The sequence below is a fragment of the Pestalotiopsis fici genome (genome assembly GCF_000516985.1).
Source record: "Pestalotiopsis fici W106-1 unplaced genomic scaffold PFICI_Scf_8, whole genome shotgun sequence".
NCBI classification, from domain to species: domain Eukaryota; kingdom Fungi; phylum Ascomycota; class Sordariomycetes; order Amphisphaeriales; family Sporocadaceae; genus Pestalotiopsis; species Pestalotiopsis fici.
In genome coordinates, this window is record NW_006917098.1 from 1184691 (window position 1) to 1204985 (window position 20295).

General features: G+C 49.7%; 6 protein-coding genes across 6 annotated transcripts; 4 read left to right on the top strand and 2 right to left on the bottom strand.

Moving 5' to 3' along the window:
• Positions 1-71: 71 nt before the first annotated feature.
• On the bottom strand, positions 72-1855 carry PFICI_11043 (uncharacterized protein; the record flags this gene model as incomplete). The annotated part of the gene is made up of 2 exons (XM_007839624.1): positions 72-772; positions 859-1855. The coding sequence occupies 2 exons, from the start codon at positions 1853-1855 to the stop codon at positions 72-74; spliced, it is 1698 nt and encodes a 565-aa protein (XP_007837815.1).
• Positions 1856-5493: 3638 nt separating this feature from the next.
• On the top strand, positions 5494-6733 carry PFICI_11044 (uncharacterized protein; the record flags this gene model as incomplete). Its single annotated transcript, XM_007839625.1, has 3 exons — positions 5494-5545; positions 5606-5711; positions 5806-6733. The coding sequence occupies 3 exons, from the start codon at positions 5494-5496 to the stop codon at positions 6731-6733; spliced, it is 1086 nt and encodes a 361-aa protein (XP_007837816.1).
• A 1814-nt stretch (positions 6734-8547) lies between these two features.
• PFICI_11045 (uncharacterized protein) lies at positions 8548-12231 on the top strand (the record flags this gene model as incomplete). Its single annotated transcript, XM_007839626.1, has 2 exons — positions 8548-8980; positions 9053-12231. The coding sequence occupies 2 exons, from the start codon at positions 8548-8550 to the stop codon at positions 12229-12231; spliced, it is 3612 nt and encodes a 1203-aa protein (XP_007837817.1).
• A 497-nt stretch (positions 12232-12728) lies between these two features.
• PFICI_11046 (uncharacterized protein) lies at positions 12729-13861 on the bottom strand (the record flags this gene model as incomplete). Its single annotated transcript, XM_007839627.1, has 2 exons — positions 12729-13505; positions 13796-13861. 2 exons carry the CDS (start codon positions 13859-13861, stop codon positions 12729-12731), a joined length of 843 nt encoding a protein of 280 aa, XP_007837818.1.
• A 1138-nt stretch (positions 13862-14999) lies between these two features.
• Positions 15000-16014, top strand: PFICI_11047 (uncharacterized protein; the record flags this gene model as incomplete). Its single annotated transcript, XM_007839628.1, has 2 exons — positions 15000-15091; positions 15144-16014. 2 exons carry the CDS (start codon positions 15000-15002, stop codon positions 16012-16014), a joined length of 963 nt encoding a protein of 320 aa, XP_007837819.1.
• A 1590-nt stretch (positions 16015-17604) lies between these two features.
• PFICI_11048 (uncharacterized protein) lies at positions 17605-19974 on the top strand (the record flags this gene model as incomplete). Its single annotated transcript, XM_007839629.1, has 1 exon — positions 17605-19974. One exon carries the CDS (start codon positions 17605-17607, stop codon positions 19972-19974), a length of 2370 nt encoding a protein of 789 aa, XP_007837820.1.
• Positions 19975-20295: the final 321 nt, after the last annotated feature.

Consider the following 20295-nt stretch of genomic DNA (forward strand, 5'->3'; position numbering starts at 1 on the left):
ACTTTTGCCTTTGTTGCCATTGTTGCCAAAGACGGCCTACCCCTTTTCCCGAGCTGCAAAAGCAGGAAAAGTTACTTTGGTCGCAAGAACGGGTGGGCTTCCGTGTTCAGCACGTATTCGTCGAGACTGATCAGATCCGGCGGCGAGAAAATGAGCCAGAAGTACTTTAGAGTCTCCGCCAACCAGAAGCTCTCCATAGAGTTCAGCTTCTCCGTTTCGCCGGTAACTGTAACGTCACTAATGGCAGACGCAGCCAGCTCCGTTTCCGTTGACTTCTTAATGGCTTGGAACATTCTCCAAGCAATTTCTTGATATTCCTCTTTGCCCGTAATGCGATACATGATAAATATGCTTTCGATCGCTTCGGGCCGCAAGATATATCGTGGGTCCCGAGCATTCCTGATGCCCTTTCTGAGTGCAGTATCCCCCTCTTTCTGCCACAATTGTTCGTCCCAAGCACATGGCTCGAGACTGGGGCATGGAAAGAGATTGTAGATCTCGGGCATGACTCCGGTGGGAAAAGAATCGTACATCCACGCGCACCCCTTGGCGATCTTTTCGCCGATTTCAACATGCTCCGGGACATTTAAGAGCTTGCCACCCAAGCCGTACATGCCGCCTACAAAGCATGATAGGTGTTGACCTTCGCCCCTCAAGACTGGCTGGCCGGAACCATCAGCAGTCAAATCGCCAGTGAACAAAATATCATCCTGGCCAGGCAGCATCGGGCGAAACAAGAGGTTCTTGGTAATAGCATCCATAGCGCCACGGTCTGATCACAAAGTATTTGTCAGTCTTGTCGTTCTAGAAATCAAAGCGGCTCCACCACGGAGAGCACATCATAGTCGCCTCACTTACACATTTTCTCGTACATTGGCACTTTACCACCAGTAATCGCGAACATCTTGGGCAGATATTCGTAAAGTGAGTCTGCTAACGCACCAAGAGTAAATTCGGTTTCTGATGTGATGTCTTGGTTGAGCATGTCGAAAAAGGTGGGCCATAGACCAGGCAGTCTTGTCTCATACTGCGTATTGTCCAAGAATTGAGAGACTCTGTCGATTGCATCATAGTATTTATCGTTTCCAGTCAGCTGGGACAGGCGAGTAAATTCCAGGCCAGCCGAGGCCATCGACGCAGAAGGATCGTGCGTGCCAGGAATGAGTGTGCCATCCTTCGCCTTCTGAAAGTCCAGCCAGAACGGCGGCATGCGGTTCGGGGTATCGAATGCCGCGTATAGCATATCTCCCATCTCGACAGCTTTTTCGAGAAGAACGGGCTCCTTACTCAGGTCATAAGCACTGATTAGACCACCGAGATGGCGAATGGTTGTCTCGAAGAAGTTAACCGATGTTTCTTGTGTCTCCCAGTTGAGGGTCGCGGCGGCATGAACAGCTAGTGTGAATTCGTCTTTCAGATCCATGATCCACAAGGTATCCAACGCATCGATCAACGTGGCTGCCCAACCTCCAAGAGTGTTCTTGGCTGAGCCGACCACTGGCCCAAGTTCATCGAACATCCAGGCATGATTCTTGTAGCTGTTCCAGCTCTTTAAGAAACTTCCTTTCACAGCAGAACGGCGTTCCTCCAGAGTTTCCCGCCGCGTTCTATTGGGTCTTGTGAAGTCATATTGAACCTTCGGCAATTTATGAAATGGCCGCTTTGGTAATGGTGTTAACTGGGAGACTGGGTGGCGCTGAGGCAGCGCCGACCAGTTGTAGCTACTTCTAGCATAATCAAGGACATGCGGCGGCGTCTCGCGTTGCGCAGGAAGAAACACAAGAATAATATAGAATATGAATACGCCTCCTAGAATGAGAGGGGAACGCGCAGGTCGCCGGAACAGGGCCGACATTGTGCTTGGAAAATCAAGAGATCAACGTTGTGTGCAGGTGATGAAAACGTTTTGGGCAAAACCAGGAGGTGGCCCGGACAATGTTGGTAACAAAACGGCATGTTAGCAATCTTTCGTCTTTGATTGCCTTGAACTGGGGTAGTGCACGTTGCCAAGATGGTTCAGACGGTGATCTCAAAATAACCTTGATTTCGGACTTCTTGATTTGTTCGCTTAAGTGCCAGGATCATCCGGGGTGAATGCCTATTCGCTGATGCCCATGCCAAAATCCTATACACTTTTTCCGATGCTCCACCATCTCCGGCCTAGTTGGTTCATTCGACCCGGTATACTGGTTCAGGGCGCGTAAGTTGGCGTCAGGCCGTGTATTAACGCTCAGGAATCTCCCAGCTCTCCCGTGTAGATTTTGCCAATCGTAACAGATAGGTATATTTCATGAAGTTATGATGGAATGTAGATGCCATTCTCTCTCAAATCGTCGTATAAATGTCAATTCATCTTCCAAAGTACACCCCATAACGAAGGGACATTCACGATGTGGCAAGCTAATCCATCTGGCGGGTCAACTCTTGTCCCCGTAATGAGCACAGAGGCCTCGGAATAGTGCAAAATAGGTAAGATAGATGGCACTAATACAACATCGTCTGAAGACCCTTCCGCCACAGGTGCGGCAATACAATTGAATTCACTATCGATTGGCGCGATAGTTGGTGTTGCGGTGGGGGAAGGGGCCACACTGGTGATGGTGATAGCAGTTGCCTGGTGTTTCCGACGCCGCCGACACCAGGCAAAGCAGACACTAGCAGAACAGCGAGACGGAGCAACTACGAACAACAACGCTGATAAGCTCGAGTACAATGGCCATGACCGGGAATCTGGCTACACACCTGCACCAATGTATGCGGTCCACAGCTATGATCATGGTATAAGGCATGAGCTTCATCATTCACAGCTCAGGTCGGAACTCGACGGGAACCAGGAGAGAATCACTGACGGAAGTCAAAAAGTCTATGAGATGGATGGTAATTATCGTGGTTGAAGCAATTAGGCGCAACTTTTAGGGACTGAGCGCGTGTTTAGCCGTCGTATTTATATAATAATTTGAAGATGAAAATTGATTACTGATAATGTTTACTCTGACGAAGAGTGATTAAACGCGTGATTAAAATCCATTTCATATTACTATGGTCAGTCATAGCATACGAGATAGTAGTCAAGCTGGGTTGCTTAGTCTTTTGACAAGATTTATCTATACCTTCACTCGTCAGTATCAGCATAATTGCTTTGTCCCATGGTCTCTGTAACCTTGTCAAAGATACAATCAATTACTTGGAAAGCAGTGTGAATTTCTCCAATGCTATTAGAGCATTCCCGAAACTTAGGGCCTTCCAATATAAGATTCAGCTTGATTTATATAATTACAAACCCGTCTTTTTTTTTTATTAAAGAAAAGAAAAATTATCACACAAACCAATAAACAAGGAAGTTCTGATGTCTGGGTGTGTTGTGGACTCGGAGTGCGCCCAGACAATATCCTAAATGATAGTAGGCCACTCCTGCCATCAGCACGCGGGTCTTGAGGATGTTTTCATACGTTCTCAAGTCGAATAGCATGCTTTGTATGCATTTGTGCGGTTTACTCTGGCAAGAGCAAGCCAACTGTCAATGGTCTTGAGCTCCGCCATGAGGTATCGCGAACCCAAGCAAAAGCCCTGTCTTCAAGAGTCATTGAGCATCCTGATTCAACTACTAAAGCGTTTCTCATTTAATCGTGTTGTAATAAGGTCTAAAATGGGCACGCATAGAAGGCAGATGCAACCCACTAAAGACTGACATGAGGATGGACCAATATACATTGGAGACTCGACATTTGACCTGGTCACATGTATAGTAGCACACACGACGTTTGGCAAGAAAAAAATCATCGATATCTTCACATGTACATTGCGATCTCAAATCTCACAAGTCAATGTGTAGATTATGTGAATCAAGACTGTTTTATCTTTATTCAGATGTGGGATTTCCCTTCAATGTTGTCTGTGACGAACGCTCGCTGCAACGGGTCACAAATGTGGCAGCCAACGTGAAACAAGGCATATCCCCCGATACTACATGGTGGAATGGTGTAGATATTTTGCAGTACCAATATCTCATTAAAGCTGTTTGATGGTAGTATTTTCCCGTTTTTGGTGAACATGACTTTGCTCGTCCCAAATTCTTCCCGAATCTTTGCCAAGTCAACAATTGTCCGCCAATGGCAGGCAACTTTCAACTTTGTGTGCATGCTCATCTCCATTTTCCGTGCAACTCAATATGTCGGCGGGTTTTTTGGCCACTAGGTACTCTGTATATATGTAATGGTCTGCATGCAGAGAACAAAGAGCCAAAACAAGCAATCTGCCATCCGTACACTGCCGTAGCAATAAGCTGGCAAATTTACTTACTACTTTTACTTGGATTTAAACTTATCCACTTTGCCACTGACCAGAACCGGTTCAGGAGGCGCATCGTTGTAGACAGCAAAGCCTCAAGTGACTGACAAGAGCTCGGACTTAGAAACCGACTGCTTCTCCAAATTCGCGTTTCGACATCCACCGTTTTCCAACGACTATATTTCGGTAGGCAACCGCCTAAAAACTGATTTTTCTAGGCTTATAGGCTAGATAATTAACTTATTAATATTTTCGCAAGTTTTGTCTTTGAAATATTGTATTTCGGTTGTGTTTTGTTGAAAGTACTAGGGAAACGGTGGTATACTGGATGCTGGAGAAACGGTCGGTTTCTAAGTCCGAGCTCTGGACTGATTACTTTGCCTCACATAATGTTAAGCTTGGCTTGATTGGGGCAGCTGGCAAAGTCCCAGAATGTCCAGCTGCGACGTGTCGGTGCAGCTGGCGTTTGACTGACCAATGCGAATGGTTTCAGCGGCGTGGATGCGCGCCTGCCTGAAATTTTGTCGCGCTCTGATTGCTCAGCTTTTTTTGAGGCCCCATATCTTTTTTTTCTTTGCCGTGGCGCTAGTTCGTCACCGGTGCCAATTTCCCCCAGTGCCAGACGGTAAATTCTGGAGCTACTTTCCCGAAGGCAGGCAGGCGCACGACCTTGAGCCAGCTCCAACAGCAGCCTCTTTGCTGGCGACACCAACTTTTAGGCTGTCTCTTCAACTACAACATCGATTGATTGATTTCCCAGTCAGTTGACCAACAGGTTTCATTATTCTTTGTTCAGTCGCATCGACACCTGCATAGCCTCAGCATTTGCAGTCTGTTCGTTGTCCTTCATTTCCTCTTTGGTAAGCCACAGTCATCGCCCCCCTTGCCGACCGACTGGCCAAGCATCAGCCTGGTCTGGCAGAAAAAGCAACGTCAACCATCAAATTTCCATTCCCGCTCAGCTCGCCGTGTCAACTTTTCTCCCTCGCTCAACATTCAAACCCATTCAACAATCCCATCACCATTTCGGATTGCGTCCGCATTCCGACACATTTTTCTTTCCCCTTGCATATCTGCTCCGTATTACACATCATTTATCCACCCGCCGCGCAACGCTAAGTTCACGACGCGCATCGGCGCCGCGCATTTAATTTTCATTCTTGCTTACAAGGTTGTGTCAGCAGTCACATCCCACGCACCGCAACCATGGACAACCAGGCAATGGACTACGAGAACCCCGAGGGCGACCGCTACGAAGGTACGAACATGAATTTTCGGCCGCCACTTTTAGGTTCGATAACTGACATCAATTTTCCAGAGGATGCTCCTCGCTACCGTGACCCTCGAAGCGCCTCTCCTCGTCCCGCTGGTGATGATGGCCACGAGCCTCGTCGCTCCGCCTCGCCCAATGGCCATGCTGATCGGTAAGCTTCTGCATTCGCGCGCAATCTATTGCTTGTTGCCGAATCACTCCAGTCCGACAAATGAATTTATCTTCTAACACGTGAGATGTCATAGCGTCAAGGCTGAGCACAGCAGCCACAGACGTGGCGGCGGCGGCGGCGGCGGCGACGACGACGACGACTCTGCCGTCAACCCCGGATCCAACCTGTTCGTCACCGGCATTCACCCCAAGCTGACTGAGTCGGAAGTTACTAGAGTCTTTGAGAAGTACGGCGAGGTCGAGAAGTGCCAGATCATGCGAGACCCTCACACCAAGGAGTCGCGAGGTTTTGGATTCGTCAAGATGGTCACTTCTCAGGAGGCCGACGCTGCCAAGGACGGTCTTCAGGGCGAGGTCATAGAGGGCCGAACTCTGAGCATCGAGAAGGCACGTCGCGCTCGTCCCCGTACTCCCACTCCGGGCAAGTACTTTGGCCCGCCCAAGCGAGGTGAGCAGACATACTCCCATTCCCTGTCCATGTTTCAACGTGAAGCTTACAGACCAGGAGACGGCCCTGACCGACGACGTGGCGGAGGAGGTTACGGCCGCTATGGTGGCCGTGATGACCCTTACCGTTACCGCGGCGGTGGCGGCGGTGGTGGCGGCGGCTGGAGAGATGACCGCGGCTCTGACCGTGAGCGCTACCGTGACGACCGTGGCGGCTATGGCCGTGACTATGACCGTGACAGAAGCTACCGTGACGACCGGGGTGGTTACGGCCGTGATTACGACCGTGGCGCTAGCTACGACAGACGTGATCGTGGCGGTGACGAATATGGTAGCCGCTATGCTGGCGGTGGTCGCGATGATCGTGATGGACGTTATGGTGGCCGTGGTGGTGGTGGTGGTGATGATCGCCGCGCCCCCGCCTACGACCGCTCTGACCGTGGATATGATCGTTCTGAACGAGATGGCCCTCGATCCCGTGATCCCGCTGCTTCCGGATACGGCGACTCTGGCTCCCGACCCGAAGGTCGCGATGCTTACGGAGGTGCGCCCTAGATACAGCATAACAACATCGTGACGATCAACGCCACCGGCTAATGCATTGTCCAGGGAGATGAGGGATGAATGAATCCCACACTCGTCTGCACCTGCTCTTGTATGGATGGTTTCCTCTACTACGTCTCTTTCTGTTTCCTCAAGGGCAATATAATATCGGCAGACAACCAAAAAATGGCTTGACAATTGACACGAGGAGTTTACAACGGCAGGCAGGAAGGAAAAAGGCACTCTGCACCATGTTTTCTTTATTTATCTCCCCAAGTCCCCAGAGCTCGGCATTTTCTAAAAACAGATGGCAACCAGCATGCGGCCCGGTTTTCGGCTTGATCTACACTAAGACTGCGACTGGCGAGGAGAGGCTGGGCAGCGCGACCTGTGGTATATGTCGACAGGCTCTTCTCTCTCATATTGGATCACTTGCAACAATCCCCTTCGCAGTAGGTGCCAATGCTGCATCACATTCGGCCTGTCACTTGTATCATTATTTCAGAACCATGGGGTTTTCTTTCGAGTTATGACGAAGCTTTGACGACTGCAAGTCATCAGCAGCATTCTGCCGGCAAAGAAACAGCAAAATGGTCAGCAAAAGTGCAACACGTAATTAATCGCAAATTCCCAATGGTGCAACAAATTGACTCGACTCGACTCGCTTCCCGTAAATTCCTTTGCATAATCGCCAGAAATGCCGCTTCGCAACATCGCGGCTCTAACAGCAGCAGCAACAAACGACGACAAATTGTTTCTTGTAACCTGATTCAACCAGCGACCAAATTCTCCAAGCATCCAGCTTTGCACGCACCGAACCCCTCTTGTCAATCTTCTCGTCTCGCGCCTTGCTCCTGCATATTCGATGAACAATGAACGACATCTTCGACGATTGATCAGAGTATAAGGCGACACCATGAACAATATCCCCAAGGACTTCAGGTAAACCTACAATACTATTGCACACTAACCTCATTGCTACGCAGTCTTGTGAACCGAGAATGTGCTCAATTTGATTGGAATGTGGCGTCGTGCCAATTGCAGGGTCTGGTCAGCCGCGCCGTCAGCACCGTCCGCAACCCCTGCACATTACACCACAAATAGCATTGCTGGAACTTGTGTAACCATATGTGCTTGTCGCCTCCAATACTACTACTCATTAAAGCCATTGCCGGCGTGACTAATAGAAATGAAGTAGGTAGCAATACAAGTCTTATTTTTTTCTAACTTTTACGATTACTCGTTCAATTTGGGTCCATAGTCGTAGTCATGGTTAAATAGTGTTTTATTATCACGACCTGGGGCTACACACGCAGTTGTAAGCCAAGGGGACTTTACAGTCGCCGCCTCGAAATGCCAATGTTTGAAAACGGAATCCTGTGAGTTGCTGGATATTTCTTTTCTTTGCTTCCGTTCTTTTGCACATATTTCTCTTTGATGATTGCGATAAAGGTGGTAGGCATTACCTGGGCCCATCTGAGACAAAGAGAAACAAATCCCGAAAACGGCAGCAAGCAGATTCTTCGCAGAGGATCCGAAAATGGCAAGTTTGTTTACAAAGGATCGCTACGAAATATCTTCAAAATCAACTTGTCTTCTTTATTTCAGAAGCCTTACTAGGAACCAAGTTGATCGGCCTGTTACCTCGGATGCTTCCCTGGTTACACTCGCACAGGGGCTCTATCAGACCAAACCAGTCTTGGCCCAGTGTCTTGCCGACGACATACTAATTTCAACAACTTCTTCTTGTTTAGGGTCATGGTAGGAAAGAATTGACCGGTCAAGATCTCCATATCGTATACTCTGTTCAAGCGCAAGGAAGCAAAATGTTTGGCAGCGTCTTCCTTAACACCTCTGCCGTTGCAGACCAAACCAAGGCTGAGGCGGCAGCAAAGGTAAAAGCTGAGGCGGAGGCAAAGGCCAAGGCTGATGGGGAAGCAAAGGCCAAAGCGAAAGCTGAGAAGGAAGACAAAATCAAAACTGAGAAGGAAGCCAAAGCCAAAGCCAAAGCTGAGAAGAAAGCAAAGGTCAAAGCTGATGCTGAAGAAAAGAAGAGGGGGAAGTCTAAAGCTCAACAAAAGGCGGAGGCTGCGCAAAAGGCCGCTGAGGAGCAGCTCGAACGAGAAAAGGTGCTTTTCGAACTGGAGAAGGCGCTGTTCAAACAGGCACAAGAAGTTGCAGCAAAGAGGGCTAAGGAATTGGAGGAAGAATGGGAGGAACTAGAAGGTGGTCTGGAGGAAGCCGAGGAGAAGATCCACCGTAAGAACCCCACGACTTGACGAGTTTTCTAAGAATTATCCTGTGTTACGGAACCTGCTGACTCGTCATTAGATCTTGAAAATATCCCATGGCACCGGGTAAGAGCCCAGCAAAAGAAGGCCGCCAAGGAACGCGCGCAGGCCCGCAAAGAGGCAAAGGCTGCGCAAGAGCGCCAAAACCGTATTGATCGCGGGTTGCCTGTACCGCCATTGCCAACGGCAGAGGAAATAGAAGCCCAAAAGGCGGCAAAGGCGGCCCTTTCCGAAAAGCTCAAGGGTCGTACCAAGCGTACTGCCGTTGAGCAACTGCTCGGAACTGGAGGTCTGCAGGCCTACAATGAGGAGACCATGACGAATCAGGCCGGCCAGCCCATACCCAACGACTACGATTGGACCTGGAGACAGAAACAGTTCCGTGAAGAAGAGCGAGCAACAGACCGTATTGATCGCATGATCGGTCGCATGGTCGACGAGGACGACGACAAGATACAAGAACAGTTGAAGCTGGACCGCAAGAGATACGCTGCAGAACAAAAGAAATATCTCCTCCGCACCGGCGGCAAAGCTCGTCCTTCTGCCAAGAATGCATTCGCCAAGAGTACGCACGTCATTGGATCTGGCAAGCCGAACAGCTCGGGCAAGAGAACACGATTCGCTGACAAGGTGGTTGTCAATGAATTCTCCAAGTCCGCCCCCGTGACCTATCGCCAGCGTCGTTCCAACACTCGGGCATTGGCTTCGGACATTGCCCTCTTCTTGGACAATGAAGACGATCCTGCTGGTCTGTTTCGCGGTCTTTCGGGTTACTTTGACGATGAAGTCATTGACACGGATGAGATCATTGACTTGGTCGTAGACGAGATACCCGAAGATGGAGCTTCTGGGGATTCCAATGATGGCTTAGATGACATGGCCGTCATACGCCCTGTGGATTTCTTGAACGAAGAAGAGCTTGAAGACGATTCAACTGATGAAGAATTTGACGGGGACTATGATTTGACGGAGGCTCTCGATCCGGTAGATGCAGCTACACTCGATGATTACTATGCAATCGAGTGGCTCAACAATATCCTGGAAGACGCTGTCGATGACATATTTTTGAAGGCATCAGACCGGGTCGACCCGAGTGGCACTGCAGACGGAATCGAATTCGACCTCCTTCGTAAGCAAGTCATCCATGAAATCCAGCAGGAGTTTGCCACAAGACTATGGTTAGAGGATGACGCGGTCAGCACAAAGCCGCACTCGATCGATCTGGTACCATTTGTGAAGGAGTTTGGCCCGTCCTTTGGAAAAGTACTGGAATCTGCTACTAGGAAGTCGGCTGTCATGTTTGCCAAGATGGCTACAGCTCGTTCTGGAGCTCGTAAGCGGTTAAGAAAAAACCTAGACAAAATCGGCCGCCGCCCAGGTGTGGATGTGTCGGGGCGACTTGACTTGTTCAATGATAATGACGCAGCTGATTCCAGCGGATCAGAGACGGAGCCCGAGTCACCTACTGGAAGTGTTTCCAGCTCGAGCGAGTCGTCTTCATCCGACTCTTCCTCCGAGGCACCCGACCCCAAGGACCAGGAAAGTCTTCTCGAGGCCACGCTGAAAGCCATTCAAACTGCCCTCAACAATGGCGGGGATGACGAGGATGAGCCATTTGATGAAGATGCCCTGCGCAAGGCTTATGGTCCGGATTGGCGACGCCGCTTTACGGACACCTTTCGCGAAAGTATTGGCCAAAAAGGGGCTAAGAAGACCAAAGGATCCAAGGGCAGCAAGAGCACCAAGGGGACCAAGAAAGAAAAGTCATCAGGAAAAGGTGGGGCCCAGAAGACAACCAAGGTTGAGTCTGATGAGGAAAGTGATGAAAATGAAGCTTCTAGTGAGGAATCTAGCGTAGAAGATTCCAGCGAGGAGGAGTCCAGTGAGGAAGAGTCCAGCGAGGAAGAGGAGAAAAAGTCCAAGACAGGGAAATCAACAAAAAAGGGCACGCCGGGCCCGAAGATGGCGACGAAGGAGGAGGAGAAGAGTGATGAGGATGAATCCAGTGACGAGTCTAGTGAGGAATCAAGTGAGGAGAAATCCAGTGAAGGAGAGGAGGGAGAGGAAGAAGAAGAAGAAGAAGAGGAGGAGGAGGAGTCCAGCGAGGAGGAATCCAGTGAAGAAGAGGAGGAGGAGGGGAAGGAGAATAATGGTTTCAGAAATGTTCAACTGGTCCAAAATCACGGTCTAAAGACATCAAATCGAATACGGTCGGACGCGCCTGATTTTCCAAGAGTCAGGCTTGGCAAAGACGGCGAGGCAGTCGGCACTGTGCAGGAAGAGATGGATAGAGACTCGGGTAAAGTCCTTGAAGACGCCGACCAAAAGGAGCGAGACTGGTCCACAGAGTACGCCAGAGCAACGCGTGACACCTATGGTCACCATGACTTGACTGGGGGGCTATTGCAAGGTGACCGGAACTTTGATTATGACAAGCGCACAAACACAGCCCCGGACAGGTATTGCGAGGAACCAACGAAATATAATCCTCTGGATATCAATTCCCAGGATACACATGTCATAGGTCATTCGGGGCCGCTAGATCGCGAGCACTATGACGACGACGAACTTGAGGATAACAGTGAAGACGAACGGGAAGAGGACGTTTATGATGGTGCCGAAGTGTCAGATGCACAAGAAACCGATTCCAGCGAAGAGGACGAAGAGGAAGAGGAGGATGAGGATGAGGACGACGAAGAGGAATCTGGCCAACCGGTGACGGCAAAACGAGCTCGTGTCTATGAGCCTCCAGGGCACTATACACTGGTAAAGAAGCGTAGGGTATCCGTGAGCGACGTCATAGACAACGCTGCGCGACTGTCGGCAGAAGTGGCTGCACTTGAAGCTTCCATCTGGGATCCTACGATTCTGCCAAAATACCGTCCGTCCAACATTTCCCTGGTCGAGCTGGTGCACTGGCATGTGCGGGTGTCGGAGGCCTTCAAGAAGCTCTCCTTTGGCGCCGACGACAGCGGCGGCTTCTGGACCCGAGAGCGAAAGAAGATTCTGGACATTGGTGCGGCACTCAGCTACCGAGAGGCTCTGGAGGGCGGCGGCGCAGGCGAGGACTTTAGCCAAGAGGTCGAGGATACGGACATGGAAGATGATCTCGAGAGTGCCGTGGCAGCACAACTCGAGGGGCAACATGAATACCGCCTCGGGACAGGTACGCAAAATTCCCTGAGATGGCGTGATTTGAGAGGCATTGGCCTCGAATGAAGAAACGGGGCTGAAACTTGATTAATCTAGAAGTACAAGGACTTGGTGTACCAAGGCCAGTCATGTCGGCAGCTCAGAGAGCCCTCGAGTCGGTGAGGCCGAACCGGAATGCAAAGATGCGCGATGTGGCGAGGAGGTTTAGTGCTGGGAAATGGCCATGACTTGTACGGCGATGAGGGCTAGGTTGGACACCAGTGTAAGAAGATCGCTCTACTCGAGTCCTTTTGATGTTGCCAGATGGCTTTGCTCTCAAGAGAGCTTACATTGCTACTCAGTCTCTTTTGTAACAAAGATTTTATATTTGCTTTTGTTTGGAAATAGTTATTCATAGGGCATTCACTGTAACTGATACCTTGATTTCTTATTGTATTCATGCAATACATTGTCTGCTGTTGACACTATTATCTGAATGCTTCAATACCAAAACTGTGCTTGGCAGATTTAATGATGTTGACTTTATTCAAGAGCAAGTCAGCTCGCCGCATGTCCCATAGAGATTACCACCACTTCTCGCATAATACCCTCTCAGGCCCCATTCCCAGGCCGTCCTCACTCGACAATTCCTTGACAAATTCGTCCGTCATGTTTGGTACACCACAGACATAGGCGACTGTGCTCTTTCTCTCCACTGGATCCTCACCCACTGCTTGCCGGAGATCTTCCTTGGTGATCCTCCTGCCCCGAAACGCTATCTCACCTCCTCTCCAGGCAACCGAGCCATCACCTTCGGCCCCGGTGAGATACAATTGCAGTTTACCCTGGACCCGACCGCTCGCGAATATCTCGGCGATGCGCTCGAGGAACAACAGTTTTGTCGCATGCCGCCTTCCGGGACCGGGATCTTTCATCGAGTAGAGCATCTGGACTTGAAAGTCGACGCTGCCGTCCTGGTTCTCCTTCTCGGCCATGGCGCTCAGCATGCTCATGAGGGGATTAATCCCCACGCCGCCCGCGACGAGGACGACGCGGCGGGTCTCTGGCTTGGTGGTAGTAGCAGCATCATTCTCATTGTCAGTAGTAGAGAGCAGCGCGGGAGGAGGCCAGACAAAGGATCCGCCGACGCGGACCTGTAGATGCTGGTCCAGGAGTGACGAGGATGGATCCTGCCAGAGCCAGGCGGCTGGCGGGTTGCCGGGGGATTTCTGTACTGCCAGCTCCAGGTAGCCCGGCGATTGTGCCGTCGCTGCCGCCAATGATGGTGGAGATGTGATTGTGAAGCCGCCGGCTCGGGGGATGCCGGGACAAAAGACGTCTAGCCACTGGCCGGCAGAGAACTATTCTTTGTAAGTTTTTGTTAGGATATCATGATACTTTATTGGTCTATTTTCTTTTGTGATATATGACGGGATGAAAATGAGTGAGCAACGACACGATGGAGAGAAAGACTTGCGCGAATAGCCGGCCCGGAAGCGGGGATCACGAGACGGAATAGTCGCGTCGTCTCATTCACCTCGTCAATCCTTCCCAGCTTGACTGTATGTAGAGACTATAAAATCCGTTGCACAAAAGTTAGACGAGCCAATGGTATACAGTTTGGCAAGGGTGCATCGTTTTTTGGCGTTACCTGATTGCGCGGCTCTGCTGCTGTTCGTTCGAGGTGGCTTGTCTTGGGCGGAATCGATGATGCCATTCTGCTCAATGAGAGGCGGCGCCAATTGGAGATCGCACTTCTTTTGGCTACTACATATGACGAGCTCATCAGTAGAATAGAAGATTGCACTAAAAACAGTCTTGGCAATTCGCTTTTCCTGAATGTATATAATTTACTTGTATGATCCGGTTTGCACAAGTGGGAATAGGTAGCAGTATAACGGACTCGTCGGAGGTTTGTAATGAAACGATAGCAGCAGCCCCACCGTCCCTCATTACATTGCAAGAGTTTTGGCGCCCAAATTCATCGGTTCATAAATTCAGGACCCAAGTTTTGGCATTCTATCTTACGGAGACTCGCTTCTGCGTACTCTGGTACAATAGAAGGATTCATTGCCCTGGCTACCTGTAAAGGAAACAGTGAGCTTTTTTTTTTTTAATCTTTACAGTTTGTTCCTCTGAACGTTGGCTCCCATGCTAAGCGCTCACAGATTAGTGGAAAGAAATGGCTGACATATTTGTGAATGGTGCGGGGTACAAATTTCCCAGCTTTTCTTGACAGATTCGCATTTTCGGATACTATTACCAGAATACCATCACGCGAGAATCTGGTTTAATGGGAAAGGAGCAAGAAATATGTAGACTTCTCTTTTGCATTAATTAACGCTATTTTGGACTCTCTCAGCGGCACCCAGAGGCATTGGTTGCATTGCCGCTACAGAAATCCCTCGCGTTATGATAACCAATGGCAGCCCGGCGCTTATTCCTACCTTACTTGTCTATTTAAACCCCCCGCACGATGTTTCTCTTGTCTCTCTGTACCAACTCACCACTACTGAATACTTATCCAATAATCGTTTCACAAGATGGCCGATCCTTTAAGCATTGGCGCCTCCCTATTGGCAGTTATCACAGCTGCCATTCAGTCGTCCAAGTCACTCTGTGCAACAGTTCAACGCTATAAAGAACGCGATAAGACCTTGAATAGGTTGCATGGAGAGCTTGAAGATTTAGTCAATATTTTAGACGCTTTGCAAGCAGCTGTTAAAACTGAAGCTACTATACTAAAGCTTTTGGAGGGGCCCATTAATCGGTGCAGTCATGTCTGCCGGGATTTTGAGGTTGCCATGCAAAAGTTCCATGGGAAGTCGAAGCTCGGGCTCATAGATTGGGCGAGAATGGAGTTCATGAGTAGTGACATCAATGGTTTCATGGACGCACTTGCTGGATATAAAGCAACAATTACGGTCGGCCTCGGCACCATCACCATGTTGGTCACTCCCAGAACTTGCCGGGTATATTCTATATTGACAAGCAATCAGGCAGAACTCGAAAATCAATAGCCAGGTCCTCGAGGAGTACAATGAGATGATCAAGGACACGGCGTACAATCTGACTATTCACCTTCAGCGCATCGATGCGAGACTGGAAGAGTTGACGGCTAGCGGCAACGACAGCTTAAACACGAGCATCAATCTCCAAGACGAGAAGGATGTCACCCATCAATGTCTTCGGATTTGTGAAAGCGCCAAAACTTATCTCGAATCTCTGCAGAATGAGCAGCCATCCATGTTACGCCAAGAAACCTCTTTGCCTGAAAATTTTGGGAGAAGCCAGTTTGAGGCTCAGGTCTTGACACAAAAGGTGTTTGCTGAAAATCGGGGCAAGCTGATCGAGACTATTGGGTGTCTCCAAGAGCGACTTCTTGCCATCATCTCGAGTACTGGACCTGAACGCAATCGCGAGCGGTTGCAGTTGCAAGAGGACCTTGATGTTTCCAGACAGTGCCTCGAGGTCTGCGACCAGGCTTCTCGGCAGGTTTCCAATCAAAAGATTCACACGATTGGAGAAGTGGTAGCCGACGACGATACAGACCAAGTAGTGGTGACCACGCTTGCCGATCTCTTTGACGTGAGGAAGGTCTTGGCCAAGAATAGATCGGCACAACTGGTCGGATCAATGACGGACGACGCACTGATTAAATTATCTGGAGACCGATATGGAAGCCGATTCGGCGCTCTGAACGGCAATCTAGGACGAGTACACGTCGATGTCGCCACCTACGAAAGTAATGCTGGACATCCGAGCCGCATGAAAATGGAGAGGCCCCCCATGGATGCGGGGCAACGTACCGAGAGCCCAGTTCCCAATGAAATGAGGAAGCGCTCCAGCGGGTTTGACAACCGTCGATGATGGATCGCAGGCGCAATAATGCATTCGGGACTGACGACAGCAAGGGACGATGGTACGATTCTAGTCGGGTACTTGGACATAAAACTGTCAGATTACGTGCTCGAAAGGTATTTTGGCGAGGTTATGAGGCTCGTGCTCTCTCTAGACGGCGAGCATATATGATAAATGGAAGCTGATAGGACGTTGGTCGCGGGGCCGTTCCCAGGAGTAGGCCAGATGAGCATAGTCCGCAATGCTCCGATGCCCAACAGCACGGTAAAACAAGAAATCTTAGAGCTCAGGGAACAACTTTGCACTCTCGCGCATTCTTCCGATATAAAGCTTTTGACGAAAGCGCTTATAAATGGGATAGTCTTAGAGTTGAAGCCATAATTATGTTTCGTTCAATTACCTCGGACTTGCCAGCATTTGTCAGAATGAGTATGAGTTTCTGTTCCCAAATTTTCACATTCAAATCTTCGAACGTGACCGAGCAAAACATGCAAAACTTACAGTTTCCCACCTTTGCTTCCGCTTCCACGAGACCGCTGGCGGGCAAGCGGGCAGCATCGTCTTCTTCCTACGGCAACACGTATAGATACCTCAACGTTGAACAATGCTACCACGTACGACCATACGCACTAGAACACTCCGCATCGCATGCGTCCTCCCAAAGACCAACCACTCAAGCCAGTAAACACCTTTTACCGGGATAGAGAGATGGTGGGTTGGAACTGGATCTGGTCTGCCAAGATACTAGCTCAGCGCATCTTTATCCCCCTGCAAGGCATTTTCAGCCATGCAGGTCTCAGCACATCGCTGCAGCATCGCCACCAAGGCAGACCGCCTGACGAGGCTCCGGAATGCCTTGGGCGTCAAGGCACTTCCCGTGCCTATTGCTTATGTGTGCGATAATGACGACTGTGTTAAATCAGCACACGAATAAATTTTATTTAAAAAAGGAAAGGAAAGGAAAGGGAGAATCGAAATGTCCCGCACTACAGTTCACTATATACATAATAGCATACTCTACTGCCTTGCTCATTATATCTTCCATATTATGCGGCTATACAAATTATTCTAGTGCCTACCAACCCCCCTAATACGCCTGCTGGGTCAGGTTAAAAAGCGGGGTAGCATCGAAACTCCGGTCTATGCGTACCTACCGATCATCACCGAAATCTCAGGTTGTGAGGGACTCCAATAACACCAGGAGCGAAGTCCGTGAACTCGTCAAAGGCGTCTTTTCCGTTGAAGCTAGCGCGAGCTTTATTAACATTTGCCCATCCAGTCGCGTAACCAACTGGACTTATAATCAGGCAGAGGTAAGCCTGAAAACGGCGCAGTCTGCATCTGCATTGAACGTGTCGGAGATTGCGCCACGCCGCACGCTGTGTCTGCAGCATATTCCTAGTTCATCGTAAAGCCCCCGCCTGCCACTCTCGTAACATAGTGCCTGCCTTGACAAAGTCAGACGCACTGGACCTTTTTTTGACTTGTGAAACCATAGCTTTCAATTCGAATGATCGCGTCAACAGTATTTGAACAAAGGTATAGCTGCCAAGGACTGCTGCGATAAGGCTCGTCTATATGGATAGCCTTTAAATAAGCATGGAGCCGTCACCAAAACGACAAAGGCTAAACACCCCTGCCACATTCAGCGATCACGAACGGTCCATCGGGCAATCAAGCAATCAATCCCATAATCAGATCCGGAGCACGTTCGAAGGTGCCGGTATCTCACATTCCAATGGAAACTTCAATGTAGCACGCGATGTATCTATCTACAATCTTTCTTTACAACAGTCCACCGCCACCGACCCGAGGCGGACACTGTTGGATTCACTCGAGTTCGAACAGATCGACGCCCGCCACCAGAGCATTCGGAAAGAGCACGTTAACACGTGCCGTTGGTTCTTGAGCACAGAACAATACAGACAGTGGGAGGAGAGGTGGGGTTCACCACAACGCGAAAACTTCTTGTGGATTAGAGGCAAGCCTGGAGCCGGGAAGTCGACGTTGATGAAGTTTCTGCTTGGGCAGATTAAGAATCGCAACCGGCGGAAGAAGAGCCCTGGCATTCTCATCTCCTTCTTCTTCAATGCCAGAGGCGGCGAGCTTGAGAAGTCGACTATTGGGCTGTATCGATCATTACTGTGGCAATTACTCAACTCGCAACCCGATCTGCAGACAGTCTTAGCAGACAGCTTCCGACCAGGTCAGCAATGGACCGTCGAGTTGCTTCAGTCTCTACTCGAGGAAGCTGTACAATGCTTAGAGGAAAGGCCGACGACGTGCCTAATTGACGCACTTGATGAGTGCGAGGAACAGCAGATCCGCGATATGGTCAAGTTTCTAGCCAGGCTTTCCAAGGACAGTCCACTCTATATCTGCTTTGCTAGCCGACACTACCCGCATATTTCTATAGCGACAAATCTCAGCATCGTCCTGGAAGAGCGCGACGGCCACCAAGAAGATATTGCCACATACCTGAGCAGCGCGCTACAGATCGGACATAGCAAGCTCGCGGAGGAGATACGGTCCGAGCTGAAGGAGAAGGCATGTGGTGTCTTCATGTGGGTGGTCCTTGTGGTGGATATCTTGAATAAGGAATACGACGCTGGCCGTAAGCATAGGCTTCGCGAGCGGCTTCAACAGCTTCCGGGTGATCTTGACGCGCTATTCCGCGATATTCTGACCCGTGACACCAGGAACCAGGAGGGACTGCTATTATGCATCCAATGGGTCTTGTTCGCCGCGCAGCCTTTGACGCCAAAGGAGTTATACCTCGGAATTATGGCAGGCATTGAACCGGAATATCTTCCTGACTGTCACTCCTCAGAGACTTATTCCGACGACGATATACGAAAATATATCCTAAACAACTCAAAGGGCTTGGCCGAATCGACGAAATCCAAGAAACCAACGGTCCAGTTCATACACGAATCCGTACGAGATTTTCTGCTGAAAGAGGATGGCCTTAGCAAGGTGTTTCCAAATCTTGGGCCGAACGTTCTCGGGTACAGTCATGAAGCGTTGAAGAGCTGTTGCCTAAGATATATGCGTATGGAAGCATTGGTCGCGATCGGAGATTCGTCCCGTGAGGCTGCCATCACAACATACCCGCTCCTGGAGTATGCCAACCGAGGCATTCTATACCATGCGGATCGCGCAGGTGACAACGGTGTACGCCAGCACAGCTTTCTCGATGATTTCCCACGTCCAGCATGGGTGCAGCACTACAATATGCTTCAGAAGTATGGGGTGCGCCGCTACACGTCGAATGTCAGTCTTTTGTATATCTTGGCGGAGGCCGGAATGCCGGCACTGGTTCGCGCCTACGCGAATCGACAGTCGTGTTTCGATGTGGAGGATGAGCGCTACGGCCTTCCGATTCTGGCAGCATCGGCCGTGAAAGGTGCCGCTGCCGTACAAGCAATGCTGGAGGCCGAGGCCCATCGAGTGCCAGGGTTTTCTTTTGGTGACTTCTGTACTGAGCTTTTGTCTTCGGTCGAGTTATCAAATGCGCCAAGTCGAAATTTTCGATTTAAAAAGGAAAGAAATCTGTTGCATCAGCTTATTGACTACGGAGACGAATTCATCTCACTCTTCTTTCTCAAAACACGACTTAGCGATGAACTTCAAGGCAGATCAGGAGCGGATGTTCTTATCAAGGCTGCTCAAAGGGACTTCAGCATTCTCTTCAAGCAGCTTATTGACCACGGTGCCGATATATCGGCTGCGGACAAAGACGGATACGACTTATTGTACCTGGCATCTATTAATGGGATGGTCGAGAGAGCTAAGCTGCTTATCAACCACGGTATCGACGTTAACACCCAGGGCGGATCCTACGGCAACGCTCTACAGGCTGCTTCACTAAATGGGCACCAGGAGATCGTGCAGCTGCTGCTCGATAACGGGCCGACGTTAACGCCCAGGGCGGGCAACACGGCAACGCTCTACAGGCCGCTTTATTAATGGGGCGCCTGGAAATCGTACAGCTGCTGCTCGATAACGGGGCCGACGTTAATAAGTCTTAGAATGCTTAAAGTCCACTTTTGGTAGCTATAAGCGAAGGCCACGGAGGAATAATATGTATGCTTCTTACTGCTAGAGCACACCATCGAGTAACGGATAGTTTTGCTGGAATAGTTTTAATGTACGCAATTATTTATAATTCTTTTATGGTAATAAATATTTTATTTGGCAAAATTGGACTTAACATCAATATAAAAGATTAATAGGGATTAACGGTGATCTCCTTCGCTGCTCGGCTTGGACGCTTAAAAGTATTAAAAA